This window comes from Podarcis filfolensis (assembly GCF_964270895.1).
Source record: "Podarcis filfolensis genome assembly, chromosome: 1".
NCBI classification, from domain to species: domain Eukaryota; kingdom Metazoa; phylum Chordata; class Lepidosauria; order Squamata; family Lacertidae; genus Podarcis; species Podarcis filfolensis.
Window position 1 is genome coordinate 66,801,095 of NC_139604.1, and position 23,951 is coordinate 66,825,045.

The 23,951-nt window shown below is 38.4% G+C and overlaps 2 protein-coding genes across 2 annotated transcripts in view; one reads left to right on the forward strand and one right to left on the reverse strand.

The window, feature by feature from the left end:
• The window catches only part of PSMA1 (proteasome 20S subunit alpha 1), a 355,542-nt gene that overhangs the window by 280,834 nt on the left and 50,757 nt on the right, over positions 1–23,951 (forward strand). The window lies entirely within an intron of this gene.
• PDE3B (phosphodiesterase 3B) overlaps positions 6,257–23,951 on the reverse strand; it is a gene marked incomplete at its 5' end in the record, with an annotated part of 48,340 nt that continues 30,645 nt past the window's right edge. The window contains 12 exons of the mRNA XM_083589446.1: positions 6,257–7,442; positions 8,095–8,341; positions 10,394–10,555; positions 11,323–11,526; positions 12,799–12,998; positions 14,343–14,456; positions 16,294–16,405; positions 17,912–18,049; positions 20,275–20,375; positions 21,324–21,400; positions 21,948–22,152; positions 23,657–23,763. Of these exons, the coding sequence (XP_083445572.1) occupies positions 7,216–7,442; positions 8,095–8,341; positions 10,394–10,555; positions 11,323–11,526; positions 12,799–12,998; positions 14,343–14,456; positions 16,294–16,405; positions 17,912–18,049; positions 20,275–20,375; positions 21,324–21,400; positions 21,948–22,152; positions 23,657–23,763 (1,894 nt within the window). The 3' untranslated portion in view covers positions 6,257–7,215. The remainder of the gene's footprint in view (positions 7,443–8,094; positions 8,342–10,393; positions 10,556–11,322; positions 11,527–12,798; positions 12,999–14,342; positions 14,457–16,293; positions 16,406–17,911; positions 18,050–20,274; positions 20,376–21,323; positions 21,401–21,947; positions 22,153–23,656; positions 23,764–23,951) is intronic.

Consider the following 23,951-nt stretch of genomic DNA (forward strand, 5'->3'; position numbering starts at 1 on the left):
AATTGAGCAGGTATTCAGAACAGGGTGTGTGAAAAAAGATCACTGGTGAGAATGGGAAGTTTTAGGGGGGTACATATTCAAGAGCTATGCATGTAAATTAAAAGAGCGAGTATTGTGTGTTTATAGTTACTTGATTATACCTTAAATAGCCAGCTATGTGCACATCTTACTTTTCTTTTAAGTTTGGAGCAATCTGGGGAAACTTGGTTGATCGCTCAATGGACGAAGTTCTGTTTCCTTCAAACTGAAGCACGTGCTTCTCCAGCCCACAAAATAGAAGACAAAGCAGCCTGGTGATTCTAGTTTAAGATTTTGGTACAATGCACACGGATTCATCAGCTGCAAGACATACCTTGGGATCCACCTTGTTTTTTTATGATAATGAAGCAAAGTAAATGTTCTTCCTGATCTCTAGCACAGCAAGTGATTCTGAGGATAGTGCTGATCAGCGGGGATGAGTCAAATGTCTGAGTCATTCTGTCTCTTGGCTGAATCCCTAGAACACAGGGAAATCACAAGGTGAGCGGTAGGGGGACTGTCTAAAACATTATATACTGGGCTGTGGAACTGCTGGTTTTTTGTTTTTGTTTTTTAAAGCTTATTGGGCCCAATGGTTCTTGTATTTGTTCCTGCATAAGTTAAAGATTCTTCCCTCATGGTGGTTTTTTTTTTCCTTGAGGAAGATTAGTCAGAGTAAAACCTTGCCTGAGAAATACCTGAATTTGAAATATGATTTCTTATGTGCTCTATTAACAAAGCACAGTAATAGGGGAAATGACTCTCATTTTCATTTTTCAATTTTTATGCCCTGTAATTTTTCTAGATGGTAGGGGGGAAATTCCAGGAACAAACACCTTATTTTGCTAGCAGATCATCAGAAATGGTTGCACATGTAGCAACCAGTACACCCTACAATGATGCTACCATATTTAAACAGATCTGGAAGCGAACACTTAGGAACGAATGTGGATGTACAGCAGTGAGCAGCAGCCAACATTACTACTGTCTCAAAGCACATTTGAGTGGCATCATTGTGCTGAGGAAGTTAGGAACACACATTTTCAATGGTGAGCTTCAAAAACACTGCTCATTCTGCAAGTGCTCTTCTATCTACATACCACCGTTTTGTGAACATCTTGCTAACATATCCGCAGCTACAGCAGAAATAAATTTTTGGAAAAGACATTGAAATTCCAAAACTTGAAGTTCAAAACAATGTAAATTTCAATGTCATTTTAGAAAGCAAATTATCTAAATGTGTAATCAGGTGGGATTCAATTGATGCCCTTGTGCTCTGTGGCAAGAGATGGGGATTACTTACTTTGCAATAAGAAAACCCAATGCCTGCTTCAATGGTACTCCTAAACCTTGCATACACTGTGGCATATTTTAGAAATGATCTTTTCACAAGATACGAGCAGAATTGGGACAGGTTCTATGTGTTTTGGGGGGCTTCTAATCATTAACTCATTCATGGTTGTTGTTTTTAATAAGCAAACAGATAACTTCAATACAGATTTTTAAAAAAATGACTTTCAAAATAAAACGAAATCTAAAGCAAGAACATAAGGAGACCCCTGCTGGATCAGACTGAAGGCCTGCCTAATGCAGTATTCTGTTTCTGGCAATGGGCACGCAGGGGCCTATGGGAAACCTGCAAGCAGGACTTTAAGACAACAGTACTGTTGTTCTTTAAACAATGGGTATTCAGAGGCATGGAAATAGTGTAGGAGATTCCCTATCACTATCCCTGTGATCATTCATAGCCTGAGGCAGGTCCTTCTTCAAAGGGAACAAATCTCCCTTCTCTTGATACCTTGCGGCTCTATGGAAGAGATTGATGGATGCACCTTCTCCTCAGAGGTCTTCTGCTCTGTCACAAGAGGGCTTGGCCTCTAACCCTTCCTCATCCTCCACTGTCTGGGAAGGGTTTCCTGCTTCGTCAAGTCTGGGCACATCTGGGGGAAAGGAAGGGGACTTCCTCAAGCAGCCTCTTATGCATAGCCTCCTCCCCTTCAGAGTCCTCATTCCCATCTTCTGGTGCCCTCTGGCAGCCCGCCATTTCCCCAGGTCAACTTGGCATCTGCCACCTGCCAAGCTGCTTCTGCAAAGAGGTCACTTAAAGGGCCTACCTGAGAAATGTGATGAAAAAGAACCAAGGCTCCCTGTGGCAATCACACAGGGTCACCAGATGTTTGATCCCTGTGCCACCACTGTGATTGCTTCCCCGCTGCCACCAACCCATTTCTCTCAGGTACACACGGAGTCCAGACAGTTGTTAACATTAAATCAAATAAGCAAGTTTATTTTATAAGCATTAACAAGGTTATGGTTTCAGATAATTTTTCTTGTTAGTTTCTTTACCGGCCTATACCTTCCTAACAACTTCTAACTGATTATCCCAACTGTCTATCTGACTCCTAACAGTTTGTCTCACTCTCCAACCCACAGACTTATCCTCCCTCTTCCTTCTTCAACTCCCAACTGACTCCCAACAACTCCAACTCTAACTCCTCCCCTTGGGTTCCCACTGGCCAATCACTTCACACTCATTTAACCCTTTCCTTATGGCCCACCTAGGAGGGCAAATGCCACACTCCCCACCTCTCATAATAAGCAGGGAAAGAGCCTTTAAAAAGCTGAGCTGACAGATGCCAACACCAGCAAGCTTCTTGCAACTTGTCCCCCTTCCAAGAGCAGGGGATCCAGTTCCTTTTCCAGCACCAGTGTTCCAAGATGGGATCTTCTGTGAAGCTGCCCAGCCTTGTCGATTCTTTGTGAGTAAATGTGAAGGAGGAGTGTAAAGAATAGGCTACGGTAAGTTCAGTTTTAGAGCTACAGGGTTCGGTTTTATTTTTGTATTCTGTTTGTACCTCTGCCAGCTTTTCTCCTACCTTTATTCTGAATAATTTGGCTGTTTGCCAGCCTCAGGGTTTTAGAATCCCCATGTGCCGAAATGGTTGGCATTTGGGCTATTGGGAGTTTAGGATTGGACTGTGAGTAACCAGCGTACTCTTCTGAGGTCTGGGAAAGTGTGGGCTGCTGCTACTAAACCACAAAGGTGCAGGTTGAATGGAGGAACGCTGGGGCACTTTTCATAAGTTATTGCGTTAATGTACCTCAGCAGCAACTACAGGAGAGTAAGACCGACTGGTAGCACTGCAGGTCTGTTGTGCTGCATATATCACCCTCTTCTCACTGCCAACACACTCCTAGGGCTCAGGAGGAACCATGGTATGAAATAAAGTAATAAAATAATAAATAAAATAAAATTTTCCATCTGCGATGTTCAGAAGCTTTTCAGCACTAAGGAACATCCAGAGGTGTTACCCGCATTTTGACTACATGTATTGATTATATTAAAAGCCCTCCTTATAACAAATGTCCAGATATAAAATCTGCTTGAGTATGGTGTACATATTTGGTTATTATTCTAATTAATCTTTTAGCAAGGGAGGCAGCAATGATATTAGAAACCTGCTTCAGAAGAGAGATCAGTCAGCACAAAGTAGTCTTATATATCAAAGTAATGTTAGCATCATTCAGTGAATCGTAAAGTTAAGAAGGCCATCAGCATTTATTAAAGAAAGGTAACAGTGGGATGAAAAGTGACTAAAATTTGAAAGTGTCTTGCTAAATACTGTGAGGTCACCATCCGAACATGGTAGTTTATAAAGTTTCTGTTTTTGAGAAATATGTTGTTAAACATGTCTAAGGGTGTTTAATAATGGTCCATCTTCCTGAGTGGCACCTGATCCAGTGCTCAGAATTGCTCTGATCTGATCCTAGGTGATCCAGAGCCACCCTGACCCAGATTCGCACTTCAAACCTATTTGAAGCCTGCACATTCATGTGTCCTCCTCCCCACCAACTGTTTAATCAGGGGTTTAAACCCTAATTAGAAATGGTCAGTGGCAGGAGAGGCTGGTCTCTTCCTCTTTCCTCGTTGCCAGACAAACACTGCCCTTGCGACAGTCCCAGATCACTCTGGGTGGACCCACCCTGGGGCTGCCGCAACCTGATCTGACCAACTCCCAGATTGAACCAAATGTGGTTTGATGTCCAAGCCTCAGACAGATCCAGTTCACAGCTGTAATATCTAACATTCTAATTTATCAAAAGCTTTTTTAATTGTGCGGGACAAACCTATTCAGTCTCAGAAGCAGGTCCCACTATGTTAACAAAAGAAAGGGCCAGTGGGAAGCATGCCAGGCTGGGCGCAGCTGCTTGAAAGGGACCCTATGTTTTCTGGATGCTTGAGACCACCCTGAGCATCTTCAAGGAAAGGCTGCTCCCAGTTTGGCTCTGAATGCCCAAGGCTCTTCCGGGGCTTTAAGCATGCAGCTATCAATCCCCAATGTTCCACCCACCTTTGGAGCTGGGGTGGTGGCAGGGATTGCCACACAACTGCCAGGGCATGTCTGCCCACCTCTGTAGCTCCACACAACTGCCAGGGCATGTCTGCCCACCTCTGTAGCTCCAGAGGTGGGATGCAGGCTGGCTTTTTCACACAACTGATGAAAGCCTCCAATTTCTTTTTCCAAGCACACACCCTTGATATTTTTAAACCCTTCTTTCCTTTTTTGCTTTTTAAGAAAAGGATAAAAATCCTAATGATACTTACAGCCCTCTTGCCATACCCCTAGATAGCAAGTCCAAATGTTCTTTTTATTTATATCATACACTTTATATAGAATTACATAAAAAGTTTTTGATCATTAATCTGTTTTATTGGAGGAGTTTGCACTGTTTTAAAACCTGCCCTTTTCCAGCATGGTGCTCTAGGAATTCACTAAAGCTGGCTTTCATTTTGACTGAGCTCAGCTCTGAAAAACAGAAATGATTATAAATGCAGGTTGAGCTATATTAATTGTTATTAGAGGGTGAGCTGGCATTATATTTCAATAGTTTGGAAAGGCTGAGCAAAATCTATCTAGAGTGCAATTCAGTTATCACTTACACTTAAGTGTTCTGACAATTTTTGTCTTCCAATATAAAGACCTGAAAGTTTATGTTGGTGTTAAGGTATTATTATTACATGGTTGGTCTTGCCCTTAGAGAAGGCAGAGAAACATATTCACACTTTGGGGGGGGGGGGAATGCAATGGGTCTTGCACTGATTTTGAATCTGATTAACAGAATTAAGGCAGGGTGTGCAGGGCCACTAATGTTAGAGAGTTTTGCTAGTGATTTTTAATAGATGCAGAATTTTAGTAAACATAATTATTGTTATTTATTAGATTTATATACTGCCCTTCATCATTAAATCTCAGGGTGGTTCACAGAATCTTGTTTGGATATGAAATTTAAGATTTCAAATAGCGCTATTGCCCAGCCAACAGTAAAGTTAGTTGATTGGCAGCGTAATGCAAGCCCCGCCCTCTTGCCCTGGGCTGCAGGGGGTGGGGCTGGATTGGACAGAGCAGCCCTTCCGGCCATTGCCTGCATAGTGCTGTCATCACTCCGATATGTGGATTCCACTTCCAACTGCTGAACAGGTGGGGTAGATGTGGTAGTGGCAGGCTTGCCACCAGCAAAAAGCCACAACATTGGTTTTTTTCCTGATGGCAGGAAGAGGCTGAGCTGCCCCAGAACCCAGGCCCAATCTGGGCTTGAGCACTGTACCAACTCCAGGCTTTTAGTGACCTGTAATCTGCCCACCCACCCACTGGTGGTTGTTCCAATCCAGGCAGCAAGGATTGCGACCTAAACATCTGAGTTTTAATTGAGTAATTCACTCTGCATAGATTTGCTTGTAAGCAAAACCAATTATTTTGAGATAGATATTATATGGTTTGCTTCTAGACACACAGCAGGCAAAGGAACATCAAATCTCATATTGTGTACTCTGGCTGACAGAAGCTCTCCTGGTTCTCAGGTAGACATCTCTCTGCTTCACCTGTTCCTTTTTATGTGAAAGTGCCAAAGCTAGAACCATTTGTATAGAAAAGAATGTGCTTTATGGCTGAGCTACTGTCCCTCCCCATCATTTCAGAAGAATGTTAATGTTTCTTCCAAAAAGAGTACAAGCTAAGTGGGCTTTAATCAGGCACACAGTTCAAGGACTTACTGCCCAATGCAATATGGGCTGTATGTAAAGTGAAACTAAAATGAGCAGACAACAGATAACCTGGGCATGTGACTGGACTTCAATTACTATTGTATTTTCATTATTTTTTAAATCTAATGTGTGGTTACTGCAAGCAGGAATATTTACCATGTGCTTGTTATTTTGCAAAGTGAAGAACAACAATTGTTTATAGAAAACCATCTTTTAATTCTTCAAAGGTTTACATACAAAGAAAAAGTAGACTCTCTTTTTTTTAAATGAACACCTAGCATTAGCACAATATTGTAAATATAAAATCTGTTGTGTCACGTTTCTAAACATGAATCCTGAGTAAGAGTGGAACATATTTATAATATTATTGACTAAAAGAATACAGTCCCTTCATTATCAAAAGTGAGATAGCTTTTGTGTTCTATTACAGAACAATGAAAACAAGGCAACAGGTGTTTATTTAGCAAACTAGCCTGGATATTCACTGCAAACCTGAACATTTTCAAAATAAAATAAAATGGCAGGTTGTGCACCACAGTAAAAAGCATCAAATTGATGCACATGGGATTAAATTTTAACCACAAAATCCAGAATTAATCTATTCTGGTTGCAGTCATCTAATGGTTAAATCAATCCAAGAAAACTTAATTAATAAAACAATTGCAAATCAAACAGGTGTAAACTGTAACATTCATACTGACAGATAAGAAACAGTGATTTTTGAATCCACATTAAAAATAAAATACAAATTCCAAAACATGTATTGGTATTAAGCCCAATTACTGGTAGGTCCTATAAACAAAATACTTCTGGTGACTTTGTAAAATAAGGCAGCTAAATTTTTTTCCTCAAAAATGGTATATACTTTAATATTAAGAAGCTGTTTTCAGCAAGACAGCAAAACAAGGTATTTGAACACCAACTTGGGCATAAGATCTTTGCATTATGGAATGCAATATTCAACCTTTGAATAAAGTTTTCAAATTCCATGTGGTAAAAGTGCATAGGAGTGGGATACTGTTAAGAGAAAATATGTCCTTTCACAGTATTCAAATCTCTCTTACAGTTATGTTCACTGTGTCAGTCTAAAGTCAGCATTATGCGAAATAATACATTATTTCTGGAGCAGTACTGTACATCATTCTGAAGGCTTCTTAAAATGTTTTTTCTGCTCCTTGATGTCGTTCCTCTTCTTCATCTGCTTCTTCAATAACCTGAATTTCATCTGCTTGACATAAGGATGTGTTCTCTGACTGTTTACTCTCTTCTGATTTATTTAGTTCTTCTTCTTCAACTACTTTCTTCCATACTTTATGATTTTCATTCAAATGGTGTATCAGCTGACAAAATATTCGCTGCCTGCTTTTTCTTCTCTGTAGTTCTGCAAAAGAGGGAAATGCCACTTTTCAAAAGAGAGCTAAACAAGTATGAAACACTTTCCTTATGCTTAGGAAAGTGGTGATACTGAACCAACCTGAATGGCTATGAATACGCCTTTGTCAGGCATTCTAGCTGATTAAACAGGGAACAGGATGCCCTTAAAGGAGAATGGTCTGTGTGCTCAGAATGATGATGAAAGATGAGCTTTGTGAGATGGCAGGAAGAAAGGACCTGGGGGGTAAAGGGAACTTGTAATTGGAAATGGGAATATGAAGGAATTTGGTGCAATGTTTGAATGAGCAGCACAGATCCAAGGGAATTCTGCTGGTGAAATGGGGCTTTCCCTCTCACCTGCAGCCTCACGTGCACCCCCAAGATATGTTCCACAGGGTCAGGGGACTCTATCAAACAGATTGCTGGTGTTCAGGGAGGAAGAGAAGATGGGGAAAGTTCACTCAACCAGCTTTGAACTTTACCCTTTATAGATACTTGTAATGGTGATATTTTACTATGATATCTGGATCATACAACAACAATTTATTTATATGCCTCCCATCTGCTACTCTAGGCAGCTTCCAACAAATGTACAAAGTTAACTAGATCCAAATCCATTTAAAATTCCATATGTAGTTTAAGTAAGTCTTTAGACTTACTTGTGCTTAAATCTTCCATCTCATCGTCTTCACTGTCCAACTCTTCTTCATCATAATCTTCAGAGCTTTCCATATCATCATCTTTTTGATCAATCCACTGGCCTGGAAGCAAGCCAGCTGCATCGTAAGAGTTACAGAGAGGACCAACAATATGAGTAATAAAAGATTCTTGTAGTTTTGCAAGTTGAGGAGAACGTCTATCCATAAAAGGGCTAATGGGTAATCCCAGACTTGCCTCTTCATCTCCCTGTAAATTCATAAATACAAACACTTAGAAAAGATTGGGTATCAGTGCAAAGTTTGGTAACTGGAGCACATAAAACAAAAATGAACAGCCAATATTTCAATAAGGAGTTGTATTACATTTGTTCTAGTCTTATAGAGCATCACAAAGAACACATTATCAGCAGATATTTCCTTATGAAACTACACTGTAATCACACTTTCTAAGCAGCAGTCATGGAATATATAAAGCTGATTTGTGCCATGCCCAGCATGTAAATACAATATTTAAATAAGTATTGCTACAATCTACAGCTGCCATATGCTGATAGCCAGTAATCATTGGTCATGAAAACAGACTTTTGCATGATGATACAACTGGATACAGTTGCACTTTTCCTACTAAGCTATAGTTATGCCAATAGCCAGTGTTAGAAGCTAAGATATGAAAGCTAGGAGCTAAATGGCACCTTAAACCTTGGTTATGGGCGCAACAATGGAAAGTCTAGGCATGCTGTTTTATAACAATACAAAGCTGAAAATGAATGAACAGCAGCTAAAATATTATGTTCATTTTCCACATGGTTTAGTCCTTCCCCTGCCCACCCCCCTAATAATCTTAAGAGGGTCTCCAGTTTTCAAAGAGTAGGTGGAAGTGCGGAGGCAGAAAAAGGTCCTCCTTTCCTTCCATTCTGCAGTTTTAATCTGAAATCTTAGGTGCAGTACTGCACCCAGAGCTCAGAAACTGCTCTCCCTAATGAAATTCCGTTGCAAAATGCACCTAAAACAATGGGAGTTTCAAACACTGCCGATAGCCCCTAGTTGGATGAGTAGTAAATCCAACTACTTAGTTCAAAAGGACACTTAAAACAGTTTTATACACACACGTATTAACTTAAATTAAGAAAATTATCTAGGAACCAACAGTTAATCTGTGATAAAGCTGTGATAGTTTTCCAGAACTTTTATGAAAGATACACTGTGCAGATCTTTTTGCATAATTAAACCAATTAAACAATGTCCTGAGTGATAAAAACCACTGGGTGCCCCTTGTTTGTTGTTTGACAGGTGATCAGTTATGACCAAGTGGAAGAACATGGTATTCTCCAGGTGCTATACAGAGGCATTTGCAGCAATTATTAAAAAGATTACCAAGGAAAGTGAGAAGGGTTCACAATCCATTTTCTCTCAACAAAGATAACTCATCAATTAACTTCAGGTGCTAGAAAATTCCCAACAGCCTAATGCAGCTGCTTGGAAAGGAGGAAAGCAGGAATGTATTTTGTCTTAAAACCATCAGCATCCCACCAAACATAGTGGCCTTGTCCACACATTAATGCTAAGTCAAATTTTGTTTAGGCAAAGTGCAAATTGTTTGAATATCTGACTGGTCCAACCCAGCAGACTAACCACAGTTTGCTTTCTGGCAGCAAACTATGATGTGAAGCTATGGGGTAGTATCCAACACTGCATGCAGAGTATTCCACTCATGCACTGTGACTTCCCTTTCCTCTCCCCGCAAATTTCCTCCCTAACCCCCTGGATGACATTTTGAGGGTACAAGTGGGGCTGCAGGGAAGAGGAGGGGGACACTGCATTGCACAAGTGGAATCCTGTTGCAGTAGCAAAACAGCAGAGTTGGAAACAAAGCAATGCTGCTTATTGGCTTATGACTTGTTTTCATTCTGGTTTGGCACTATGTCTGAACTCAACAGCCTAGCTAAACCACGATTTGACTGGCCCACCAACTCAGATGCTCATCAAGTAACAGAAGCACAAGGCAAGAGCAGCTGGGAAACAAACAAGGGCTTTGGAGAAACAAGCTATGGCTTGCTTGCTCATCTGTGAGATTACTTGTGGTTTCTTGAAACACCACATGGTTAGAAAAGGCCATGGTCTAGCCACTGTTTTTGACAAGTATTGAGTGACTCCTCTGCCTGTCTGTGGAATTCACTGAAAGAGTACAGAATTATTAGCACATTTTCATATGCACATATCTATAGAGATAACTAAAACATATGAATAGAATTCTTTAAACTATACAAATCTTTCAAAAATTCTGATTTCCCAGGCCTACCTGCTCATAAAATTCATTGACAATGCCCTCTGTCCATTTCAAGTGCAGATCTCTAACTTTTGCTGGACCATTGATATCTGCAAGCTTGATGCATATCTGACACACTAATAAACGGTCACTCTCATTACTCCATTCTATACCATGACTGTTTACATCATTAGCCTGTTTGGAAGAAAAAACAGTTTTTAGTATTTTGGTTTACTAACGTCCACAGTCTATTTCTTTCATTAGATTCAGTGGACTTGGCATTCATCATATAAGGAAGAGCATTATTTATTTTATACATTGTGCAGCACAATCAATACTATTCATGACTCCCAGTTCAATGGGTCTCCCTCTCCAGTAAGTGTATGGAAAATAGCAGCTTTAGGCTGCTGTTGTAGACACACTTGCCTGGGAGAATAATCTTCCCTCATGTACCTACCTGACTGCTTGATCTGCAGTTTTACAAGTGCCATATAATGTTTGTTCCATATCTATGAGGAATTAATATTTCAGTATGGCATCCATGCTTTGGAATTTCTGGCCTACGAATACTATTGTTATAGTACTGCATGCTTGCTAAAAAAAATTTATTTCAGCAAATGAATGCAAATGTAAATTCTGTTAAGCTTATCTGCATGTTGTTGATAATTATTATAATTCTGTACATCACTTAAAAAGATTTTTTTGACTTAGTGGTTAAAAAAACTTACCGCATTTTTCCGTGTATGAGACACCCCCATGTATAAGACGCCCCCTATTTTGGGGGACTCAAAATTAAGAAAACATCCCCCCAGCATTACCCGTGTATAAGACGAGCCCCAATTTTAAACCTATTGTTTTTTGGGGGGAAACCCTATACACGAAAAAATACGGTAGCTAAATACGTAAAGTTTTAATCATTATGGTATATAGCCTGCATGCAGGCATAAACTTGGGCTACAAACCTTGGCATTAAATTCAGCAAGAAAATCGAAATGTTTCTTAAGATCTGTAGCAAGAATTGCTTCAATCACTAAAAATCGCAATCGCTTGAATTGTACATGATCAAGATTAGGCAAAAAGTTATATTCTGGCAGAGATAAGAAGAGGCTCCATGCAGACGCAGCATGATGATTTTCCAGAACTGATCTGTCGTTGTACAGCACAGCCTGCAAAATTAATACACATCCTTTAAAGATTGACATTTCACAAAAATGTATAGACCAAATAAAATTTCTGACTCCAGAGATAATTCAGAGCAAAGATAATGTACAAGCAGGTCCATGTTTTACAATTAATCTGCTGGCAGTTTGTTGTACCTGAAAATATTGGGAAGAACTGTGGTTGTGATATTTCCTCCAAATGTTTTTAAAATATTTAAACAGTCAAACTAAATAACCAAAGGATGGCCCTATAAATCAGTTATATTTAATCCAGTATTACAAAATCAAATCCTAGCCAGGTATTTCCAAAAGCTGATATGATGAGGTTTCCTGCCTCAAGCAACAGGAGGAACAATATTACGCACTTGGTAGTGTCCTGGTGCCCACTGGGGAAAATCCCATTCCAGGCAATCAAAAGCTTTCTTGAGCAAAACTACCGTATTTTTCGCCCTATAGGACGCACCGTCCCATAAGGCGCACCTAGTTTTTTTGGGGGGGGAAATAAAGGGAAAAAAAATTATTTCCCCCCCCAGGTGCGGGGCTGGAGCGGGGGAAGCCCGAGCTTCCCCCGACCCCAGCCCCCAGAACAGGCAACTCTCCGCAAGCCGTGGGAGCCCGGCGCTGGTCTCCCGCGCCTTGCGGAGAGCCGTGCAAAGTCTGGGCGAGCTGAGCTCAGCGCGCCCAGCCTTCGGCATGCAGGCAACTCTCCGCAAGCCACGGGAGCCCAGCGCTCCCATGGCTTGCAGAGATCTGCGCACCGACCCCTCTCACTCTCCAGGCTTCAGCGAATGCCTGCATTCGTCCCATAGGACGCACACACATTTCCCCTTCATTTTTGGAGGGGGAAAAGTGTGTCTTATGGGGCAAAAAATACGGTATATTGTAGGGTTTATCAGTTTTATTTATGTTATGTATTACATTTATAACTTTTCTTATGTTTGAATACAATATTCAATTATGAAGCCTGCTTGGCTATTCAGAATGGAATTTCCTATTACAATGTTTAACTTTGTTGCTATTACATCCAGCTATGTTTTAAAATCCTGTTATAAAAGTGCAGTAAGACTATATAATTGGAACACTGATGAGGTATGTGTATTACTATTAATCTTGTTTGTTCTGATGTGTTTGGAAATATATGATTTTGCATGATTTCCTTTAGCACAGTACCCATATATCAAACACATTTAAAAGCCAGCAAATATTAATGCATGTGTCTGCTAAATTTCAGGAATTGAATTGAATACCAGAAACATTCCAGAAGACAAAACATCCTACCTGAGGAGCATTTGTAGCTACCAGAAAAGCATTTGTACGGCCAGGATGATCATAATCATGCATAGCTGCTGCAATATAAAGAGCCATTAATTCTAAGGCTGGAATATTTGAGGCCAAGCATCCATAATTTTCATCAACCATAGCACAACTCCTGGAGGAAATAAAGGCAACTCGGTCAGCTGAAATATCATCTTCTGTATCTGGGGAAAAAACAGACATGAACTTACATTTTAAGAATATTCAGCGATAGCATCTTCATAAATATTTATGCTAAACCCATCAATGAACAGATTTCACTGTGTTGAGTTTAAATTTTAAAATATAATCTTTAAAAAGTAAAAAAACCAGAAAGTTGGTAATGACTATTCTTCAAGAGAAAGAAATCACGTGTTACATATTTCTGGATTTGGAAGCCCTTGAAAGTGAAGTCTACCACTCAATAGCCAGAGAAATCATATTTAAAGAGGACAAATTGTAATGAATATTTATATATGTCAACAAAAATTGTATTGTACAGTTGTCATTTAAAATGCGTTAAAATGCCTAGTGAACAAAATCAGATGATGATATTATAAGCAGGGTGTGGCAAATGCCTAATTCATGCATATCATTCACTATTAACTATCTTAACTTCAGGCGTACATTTACAAAAATGAAATGGTATTTTTCTGAATGATTTTTTTAAAATGTTATTTCCAAAAATCATTTTCTCTGTTTATAAATAAAATACTTCTCAATTCCACTATTCCACTGCACAAAAAGAATGACTTCATTTTCTGTTCAATGTTAGTGAAATCTGTACAAATTTCAAGCAGCTACAATGAAGATTCAAGCTGTATTTCTTGCATCTGAATGATCCCGTGTAATTGCGATGCATCAGAAATAGATACTTCCTTCTAAGACACACATGCGATTCAAGTTCCCCCCACCCCAAAGATATTATGATGCTTTTATTATATAAAGAATACATAATTTTTTTAAAAATTGCCTTACTATCACTATCTCTATTGTGTAAAACGAAAGCTAAACAATTTCCTTTAAGTCATACTGGGTTAAACTTAACAGAACATTTTAAGATGAGTATATATTAATTAAAGTAAGACCTTGAATGTTCAGGACTATTTCATTTTTACATTGGAATAATTAGGAAAAGCTCTAATTAAGTTAAATAGTTTAGCCTTAGATATTTTTAGTCTGAGATGTTTCATTTCTTAATTAAATAAAGAAATATTAGCCTAATGTATTTTAGTTGCTAGAAACATGCTGACCACTGCAGGAAGATATAGGTCTCATTCTGGATAAGAGATCTAAGTGAAACAGTTTCCTTGGCTAGGAAGCAAAGCATGTCAGCAATTATTCAATCAATTATCCTAAAACCAGACACACAGTGCTTGTAAATGACATAGACTGTTAGTTCTATCTTTCAACCATGAAATCTACAAGTAATAAGAGAAAGAAATAGGAGACATTTCCTCCACTTCAAATATATTCATTTTATATTATGGTGGGGGGGTCTCTGTGGAAGACCAAACGAAGTCACATACCAATGTCCGCTCCAGTTATAGAATCACTATATAGTTGCTGAAATCCAGGAATTGGTCTTGTTGTAAGATACCAAACAGCATGAAGAACATCTGTTGCATGTATTCGATTGTGATCTAAAATAAGATTTTTTAATTAAATCCAAATGTTATCATAATATAAACTAAACATACCATCTGTAACCTGCTAGCAGTGAAGCACTTGGAACACAGGATGGAAGAGGGGGAAAATGCCTTAGGAATTTAGACTGAACAGCTTCTGTAGATCAAAGATGCAAATCTGAGCCCCATATAATAACTGTGCTAGGGGTTTAGATTTAAACATTTTAAGTGCTGATGGTATTTTCCTTTCGTATGGAAAAAGCGTGTCAGAATCTTGGCACTCTGAGATGCTTTTTCCTTTGCATATTTCTGATCTGCTCCCCATGACCCTGTTGACTGAAAAATAAGGCCAAGGTATTTAAAGACATTTAACTTGTTAGATCAACTTGATTATCCATATAGCATCTATGGACCCTATAGTTTCTTGAAAACACTATGACTTTAGTTTTCTTGTAATTCACAGCCAGCTCATACACTTCCTTACTGGTGGGGTAAAAAATCTGGCCCTTTGACAGCATTGCCTGCACACAGGACTTCTTCCTTTTATATGGGGCTTTCAGACATCCTCCCCACCCCCCGCCCCATTTGAGGCAACTGGGACAGATGATTGACAGACTGATGGCCCCATGCACCCTCCCCCAGGGGAGATAAGGATCTGGCCTACTGGCCAGAAAGGTCCCCCACCCTCTAATGACAGTACGGGGGGGGGGGGAGTGACAAATGTGTCAACATTATAAAGGTACTCAAACCCCACAATTAAGTACCAAAAAAAGCTCAGCATGGAGTGTATTAGCTGCTACAAAACAGCTATTTGAGCTAAGTATCTCAAAGTATCTTCCACACAAGTTTTTCAATAATATTTCAACAATGTTGCAGACAAGCATAATGGCATGGGAGAGTAAAGGAAGGGTTAAAGAAGAAGGTAAGAGTTGTTTCAAAATTAAAGTTTGTCTGCAATAAGAGAAATAGATATGTGAATGCTTAAGGTGGCTGTTGATAATTCTGTCAGAAATCCCCCAGCATTCTACCACCAAGAAAACTAAAATTCCTAAAATTCCTTGAATGGGAGGACAGTGTTTGAAACTCCCATTGTTCTAGGCACATTTGCGGCAGGGAATTTCATTAGGGTGAGCAGTTTTTGAGCTCTGGGCACAGTACTGTGCCTAAGATTTCAGATTAAAACTGCAGAGTGGAAGAAAAGGAGGACCTTTTTCTGCTTCCCCACTTCCAGCTACTCTCTGAAGACTGAAGAAGAGACCCTCTTAAGAATATTAAGGGGGTGGGCAGGGGAAAGTCTAGACCATGTGGAAAATGTACATAATATTTTAGCTGCAGTTCATTCATTTTCAGATTTGTACTCCTATTATAAAATAGCGCACCTAGACATTCTATTGTTGCACCCATAAGGTACCATTTAGCTTCTAGCTGTCATATCTTGGTTTCTAACACTGTGGGAGGGGGGAGTTTATTTAGATGGGTTTGAATACTGATGGTGCATGTGAGAAAGAATAAAGGATAAAAATTAAAAGATAGTCCAAGTTATTTAAAAGTTTCAGCATTAAACTTTGTACAAGACTGATTAATATCTCCTTGTATTTGCGAAGCTAGCAAATGATTTACACGCATACAGTTCATTTTATCCATTTTTGTTATCACAGTATTAGCAATTTAAATCTATTTATTGTTATTATTCCATAACGTATGAAAAACATTAAGAAAAGAAACCCAGCCTTCATTATCATAGTATTACATCGCAGCATTAGATATTTGAAAATAGGACTAACATGATAAACTACGCAGTGTGGCTTAAAGGAAAAAAATAATAATCCTAATGTTGTAAGGTATTACTTACAGGGAATGTCTCGATAACCATCTTCTAGTGCCTGAAAGTAGTTCATGAATTGCCGAGTTGGAATTTTGAAAATTTCGAATAAACCAGTGTCTTGAAACAATGTGAATGCAACCTGAATGCAGAATATAATTATTTTCATTGTAAGGAAAGTTAATGTACAGTTATTTATGCTTCATTTTTTAGGTTTTACATTTTGTCTTTTAAAAGAAAACTAGATTTTTAAAATTAATAATTAAATATGAGGCTCAAATATATTGAATACTAAGAACGTTAGGATGTATAATATAAATAAACAATGAAGTGGGTAAAGCTGTTAGGTCTGAATCCCAAAAAGTATAAGCACTAGCAGAGCAGGTTTTCTCATTCACTCCTCAACATAGCAAACCCCTCTTCCTCAAAAGCTGCTCCTGAGGGTGAAGAGCCTCTTTAAAATATGGGATGTGGTATAGGGAAAGGATCAGTGGTTCACCTTATGCAAGCAGATCAAGCTATGGATATCTTAAGTTAAAACCTAATGCATTTTACTAACCAATTATTGAGGTTTCCTAACCAAAGAGGTTTAGTTATTAATTAGTAAAAACCATCTAATTCCTGCTCTCTAAAAGAATTCTGTGTATAATTCACAAGAATGTGTGATATTTATTAGGCTTACATGCAACTATTTATATTTTAAACATTGCGCTGAATCTCCTCTGGCAGCTCCCACTCCATTTTCTAAGCTGCTGACTACAGTATGGCACAACATCTACATGAACATTAATGAAGTTCACTGCTGACCAGAGCTCTCTTAAGGCAATCTGGAGCTGTGACTAGGAAGTATATGGTGAGGGGAGAAAAGCAGAGATGAATCTGTTTGCTCTGCCATCCCCTTGTTTCATTCTGCATCCACTACATCGTTGGTAAAAGTTTCAGTGATGCAGAGTGCTTTCGATCAGCTTGGGCTGGGGGCCTAGCTATGCCCCTATCTCAGTGGTGTCCAAACTTTTTTCAAAGATTCGATGAAGTGAAGGGCTGTGGGGACCGACCAAAGGGCCAACTGAAGTTGTTGACTTTTTTTAGGAATGAAGTTATTGAGCTTTTTTTAGGATTTTACCCCAGAAAACAAACTGCCACAGGGGCCGGATTAAACCGATCGGCAGGCCAGATTAGGCCCCCGAAACGGACTTTGGACATGCCTGCCCTATCTGGACAGGCTAGCCTAACTTCTGTTAACTATGCTCTGGTAACCTTTAGATTCCTCCACATGTGATTTCTTCCTTGTATGTTCTTTCTTCTTGTATGTTGCTTTGATGTAATTTTTTGAAAACAGTGCCAAACAAACAAATAAATAAATTTCGTCTTCACAAGTATAGGAAGCTGAATGTTTACTATACACAGTTACAGAATGCATGAAGAGGGCTCTCTACTTTCTTTTTTAATCAAGGCTTAAAAGTAGGGTTGCTACGGGACAGGTTTGTCCCTCCCCGCTTTGGGGTATTCCAAAGTTCTCTAACTGCAAAACAACATTTCCTACATTGAACATGTAAGCTTAGAAAAATAGCATAATTCTATAATAGCACATACAAAGCCTAGAAAGTGTTCGTGTGTAACATATGACATATATCTAGGAACAACCAACCTGACTAAGGATTCTTCCAGATTTGTCTCCCATTTTTTCAACAAGATCAAATATTTGGAAATTCCAATTGTTCATCTTCTCCATTAATGAATCATGGTCTTCTGTTAGAATCAGTTCTAATGAAGGAGCTGTCTCCATCTGTATAAGAAAAGTATAACATATAAAAATACTAATTTATTATATGTATTTAGTTTTATATTTAAATAAGTCCACAATCTTCTGAGGCTAGTTAATGTAATCACTTTGCATATGATTGGACATTGCTAAACTTGATCAGACTAGGTAAGATAGTGTATACAAAATAGGATTTATTTAGCAACTTGTATATCCCACCTATCTTCCATCATCCAAGGGAGAATACATGTGGTGCCCATATGAACAACCATGCAGGCACTGACCAAATCCAGACCAGCCTAGATTCAGCAAGGTGGTTGCCTCCTGATACTCTGGGACAAATTTATGTAATCTGAAGCACTGGGTTTTTAACAACCACAGAATGATTACTTGCTGTGCAGGAGCAACTGCCCAAGATCTCTGGCTCAAAAAAACACTTAACGTCACATCAGAATAATGAACATGAGCCAAATCTGTGGTATCTAAAATAATTTCAGGAATTGCTCTATTATCATAATGCATAAAACTCTGTTAGCCTTACTTTCCCAGCAGAATCCCTAAAATATTCGCTAGTCTGCCCCATTCATTCAAGCAGATATTCTGACTGCCAAATTGGGCTTAGAGGAGACTTTAGCACAACACAAAACTGTAGTAACTCTTGAGCACTATTTGGCAGCTAACATCTACTCTTGGCTGTTCAAGAACCTGTGGATCTAGTACTTTATATTTTTATTTGGCTTCTCTCTTGTTTCGTTTTCTATACCCTCATGCTCATATCCATGATTCAGACACCACTGCCAAATGAGGACTAACTGTCCAACAGTGATCTTTGCCTATGTTAGCAATGCTAGGGCAAAGACTAATATGTTACAAGAACTAGTACTTCTTTGCAGATACTGATATTTGTGTAAAACAACATCATTAATGATTTTATGGGAAGATAACTATCATATAATTAAAAGGAAATTGTACTTCTTGATCATGTTGACTTCTGGTATGAGTGTATCTCTATTTCCACTCGCCTCTGCTTAAACTGGAAGGTGAGATGGATGTGGAGCTAAGTCTTCCCTTTTCACTTGCTACACACAATCCTCCCTAATGGGCACAGATTAGAAAGGGGGGGGTCTGTACCACAGCAGGCCCAATAGGAACCTCATGAACACAGCTGTCTTCCTGTCACCATCCTGGGTTTCTGCTGGAGCAGAACTGTGGAGAAGGGCCAAAAAAGAAGTATTTGCTCCATCAACAAAACATAAGCAGATAATATACTATTGCTGTAGAAAAGTGCCTATACGGGGCATCAATGATATAATATGTGTAGAGTTTGGAAGAGCTCAGAGATCTAACAATAATTGTTGATGAAATCAGGAGGAGGAGGAGGAGGAGGAGAAGCAGAAGCAGAAGCAGAAGCAGAAGCAGAAGCAGAAGAAGAAGAAGAAGAAGAAGAAGAAGAAGAAGAAGAAGATTTTATATCCCACCTATCCCCCTAACGGGACTCAAGTCAGCTTACATATGAAAACAAGAATCAATTAAAACATAGAAAAACCAACCATTAAATTACAGTTAAACACTGGCAGAATTAACACTATACAGAATCAAAGAATTGTAGAGTTGAAAGGGACTGCACGGGTAATCTACTCCAACCCCTTGCAGTGCAGGAATCTCAACACACAGTCCCCCATCCAATGTGAAACCATACTGGACCCTGGTTAGCAGTTTTATTGCTGCATAAAACATGTTTAAAACAAACCAAGTATTATAATAAAAACAGCAGGTCTCAACCATGATTTAGGTTGTGCCTGGTGATCACTTGGAGAAGTCATATCTCCACCTGTTGGGTATTGGAATGTAGAAAATAAAAAGCTACCGTATTTTTCGCTCTATAACATGCACCTGACCATAACACGCACATAGTTTTTAGAGGAGGAAAATCCGTAGGCATGCCACCCGTAGGCATACCCTCCATAACACGCACAAACATTTCCCCTTACTTTCTAGGAGGAAAAAAGTGAGTGTTATGGTGCAAAAAATACGGTACTTTATGTTCTGAATCCTATATTTATCATGCACTTAACCCATGTTTTTACGAAGTTTTCACATTTTGAAAGTTAATTCTAGACCTGTTCAGAATATTGTATGTGAAGCATTGATGTTATAAAACAAATTAAATATAGCACGTTGCAATAAAATAGTACGTCTCTATTAAAAACATGAATTGCATCACGGTATTACTGCAATGATATGCTTACATTAGTTTGATCCATTTGATGACTGTGATTTTCTGTATCATCCTGCTTTTTCTCTATAAGGTGAGCAGAGTCTTTTGAAATATAATTATTTGCATCTTCACCTTAAGAAATGTAAACAATACAGTGAGTTTAATGTAAGTAAATTTAACAACAAAAATTTCGTAATGCTTTATTTGATTTTTTTTATGGGAAGCAGCTCATAGATGGGATCAAATGAATTTTAAAAATTGTTCTTATTAAGTCTCAGCCACAGTTTAAAGACCAGCTTCATCAGTTCCTCCCTGAACTCCCAGCTATAGGAGCTATTCAATTAGCCTGTAGGAGAGAGTGAGAGAGCCGCTCTATGTGCTCTGCTGAAAGACTGGCAACTTTAGGCTCCTGCACTCCTTGGAATACTTCCATTCCAGCTTTTCATTACAAATATTCTATAGCTAAGTTTGCTTTTCTCTTCATCCTTCCCAATGCCATTCCCTTTAGTTTCATGCTTTTAGATTGTAAGCATGCTACAAGCACTTGGATTGCCATTCCTTTTTTTATATAATTATTATTAATTATGTCATAACAATATATAGCAAACACCATTATATGTCAAACATCCTTGCTTCTGATACAAGAAAACAAGTGAAATAAAAAAGAAAAGAAAGGATATGACAAATGAAAACGGGAGAGGGACAACATAACAAAAACTCTGTAATACCATGAATAAATCAAAAGGAAAAATATAATCATTTACTTTGTCATTCCAGAAATGTGAAAATAATGACATTTGAAAGTTGCTCTGGGAACTTCTTTTGGCTAAAGAGCAAGATAAAAATGCTTTGAAGAACTACATAAAATAGTTGTCTTACTTCAGACATGTATAGTTGTATTTTTTTAAGTAAAAAGCTAAAGTTGTGGCAAAACAGATAAGAATATTTGCACACAATTTTCATACCTGATTGAAGTCAAGTTCACTATTTCAACAGATCTGGAATATTTACTCTTATTACAAGTTCATTGGGCGGGGGGAAATGAAACAAAGACTATATAGTTGTAATTCATAATCCCACCTGATTTTTTACTCTGATGTTCTGTAGCAGATTCAGATAATGAGGCTGCAACAGACTTGAATATCTGTCGTCCGCAACTTAAGAAAAATAAAAGTTATTCATAATTTCTATTAACAATTTTTTAATACTTTTCTTAAGTCTTGTGTGCATCCATTAAACCACTGATAGAATATAACTGAAGCAGCTTTTATACAGTGTTCACAATCATGCAATTTTAGCTGTATCCAAGAAGAAGGCTTAGAGGTCCAAGACTCTTTTCTACTATATTTTTTGTCAAGTGTCAGTGTCCCACAGAGATTCACAAATGTAGGTACAAATGTCTACAAAACAGGAAGTTTCATAAACAGCAGTCATGCAATCTTTCCTCTTACAGCTGGCTGCTAATATATAGATCACCAGGGTGGAATGATTATTTAAGAAGGAGGAAAAACAGCCCAAAAATGCAAAATATTGAGAGTGGTGAGAGCACAACTCAAGTATTGAGATAAAAGTGTACTTAAGAAGCAATTAGGAAATAATGGCCCCTCTCAGTCTTCTACCAAAGAAATATCCAAGACAGTATATGATAAGAAATTTTATGCTGATGACACATGAATCACTGATTAAATAAAAAGAGAACATTACCTACTACATGTATAATGTGAAGATGTTCTAAGTTGTTGCTGATAATCTGAAGAACTAACTGTGCATCCCACAGATTTATGCATATTAACACTTGACTTAGAAAGGAAATCAGCAGTATCAGGAAATTCTACAGGTGACCGGTGGTACACACTTGACAGAAATCCATTACTTGATGAGGCCACAGGACTTAGATTTGGAGAAGTTCCTAAAGGAAACAGAGGCATAAAATGTTGGAAGTCATAAATATATCTTAAAGTGCAACTTATGCATATTTAAGAACAGTGCCTTAAATTTTCTAGAAAATAAAAGATGACAGACAAAAATGAAAATGTATCTTATCTCATAGCTCTTGCAGATAGCATTATCACACATACACTGGAAGTAATATGCTGCAGAATCTCTCCGTTGGCTATTGCTTAACCAAAAAACTTAGCTTCGCTTCTTATAGGGGTCAAGCAGATGTCTATGAGAAGCCCAAATGCAGGACACGTTTCCTGCTTCTAATCACCAGCAACTGGTATTCAAAGCCTTATCCTCCATGAATCAGACTACCGTAATTCACCTTTAAAGCTGCTCAAGCTGGTGGCCATCACATCTTGCGGTAAAAAAGTTTGTAGCTGAATTGTGCACTGTGTAAAATAGCATGTATTTAGTCTGCACTGCATCTTCCGACATTCATTCAATAACCCCTGGTTCTAGTACAGTAAGAGAGAAAACTTACACCAGGCATAATTTATACACTTCTATCATGTCTTCTCTTACTAGCCCTTCTTGCTAAACTAAAAATGCACAAACACTGCAACCTTCTTTCTTAGATGGATTGCTCAAGTTCCTTGATAATTTTGATTGCAGTTTTCTGCACCTTTTCCAGCTCTACAATATAATTTTTGAGGTGTGGTAACCAGAACGGTGAGCAGAATTTCAACTTTGGCTGCTCTATTGATTTGTAGTTGCTTGCTACACAATGTGGGTCAACCCTACTCCAGCCTGGTATGCAATTGGTAACATAGGTTTCTGGATAACTGTCATTATTTGTAATATGCAGGACAGATAGTATACAAGTGAGACCTTCAACAAAATGTTGCAGTGTGAAGTCTTCTTGTTCAGAGTTCCAGCCAATCGGCCATGCCCTTTTCTCTAGTACTACATTCCACTCCCCACTCTCATCCAATGTTTTGCCCTCTCACCTTCCCAACACAATCAGCATTCCATGTTGACTGCTAATTCCTAACTTTGCTGTTGGAGGGGCTGTTTTCCCATTCACGGTATTTTGCATACTTCTGCAAACCTTGGGGTTTTACCAAACATGCTGATACCTCCCTCTTGTTCATGAACAGTGACATTTGGCTACACAAGAATGGGCACTTGGATAATTTTATCTATTGATATTTATTTATTAAATTTCTATACCACTCTTCATCTGAGGATCACAAGGCGGTTTATAATATTATGAGTTTGCTATTAGTTTAGATGATGATATCCGGTGTCTCCAAGTCATTTGTAAAACATGCAATATCATATATGAACAAGCAACTAGGTAGATGCTTAATGATAGCATGCTTATGAAAATCTTAACAAAATGAAATAATCTTATATGAGATATATAGTGCTGTTATTTTTTAAAAATCAAATTGCTCCAGATACACTTTCACAAATTATCTATCACAAAATATAAATAATTCTAAAGTAGTAATATGCTTTTATCCTACCAGCTCGTCTGGAGCCTGTATTGTGAGTCAGGGTCACTGAAGATGATCTTTGTTTTGGTATTGTCAACAGGTTCATGTTGAATGGCCCATTTGGATAAGATCCTTGGCTAATTCAAAACAGAAAAAAGTATTATTATACTCAATAAAAGGTAGGTACACATATTTTAATCTTCTAATTAAAATGTAAACAATCAAAGCAAAATTAGAGTTAAATGCACCCTGTGAACAAGGATCTCTAGATGCAAGTACATAATCAACAGCTATAATAAAGAGCACTTAAAATTAGGAGGAAGCC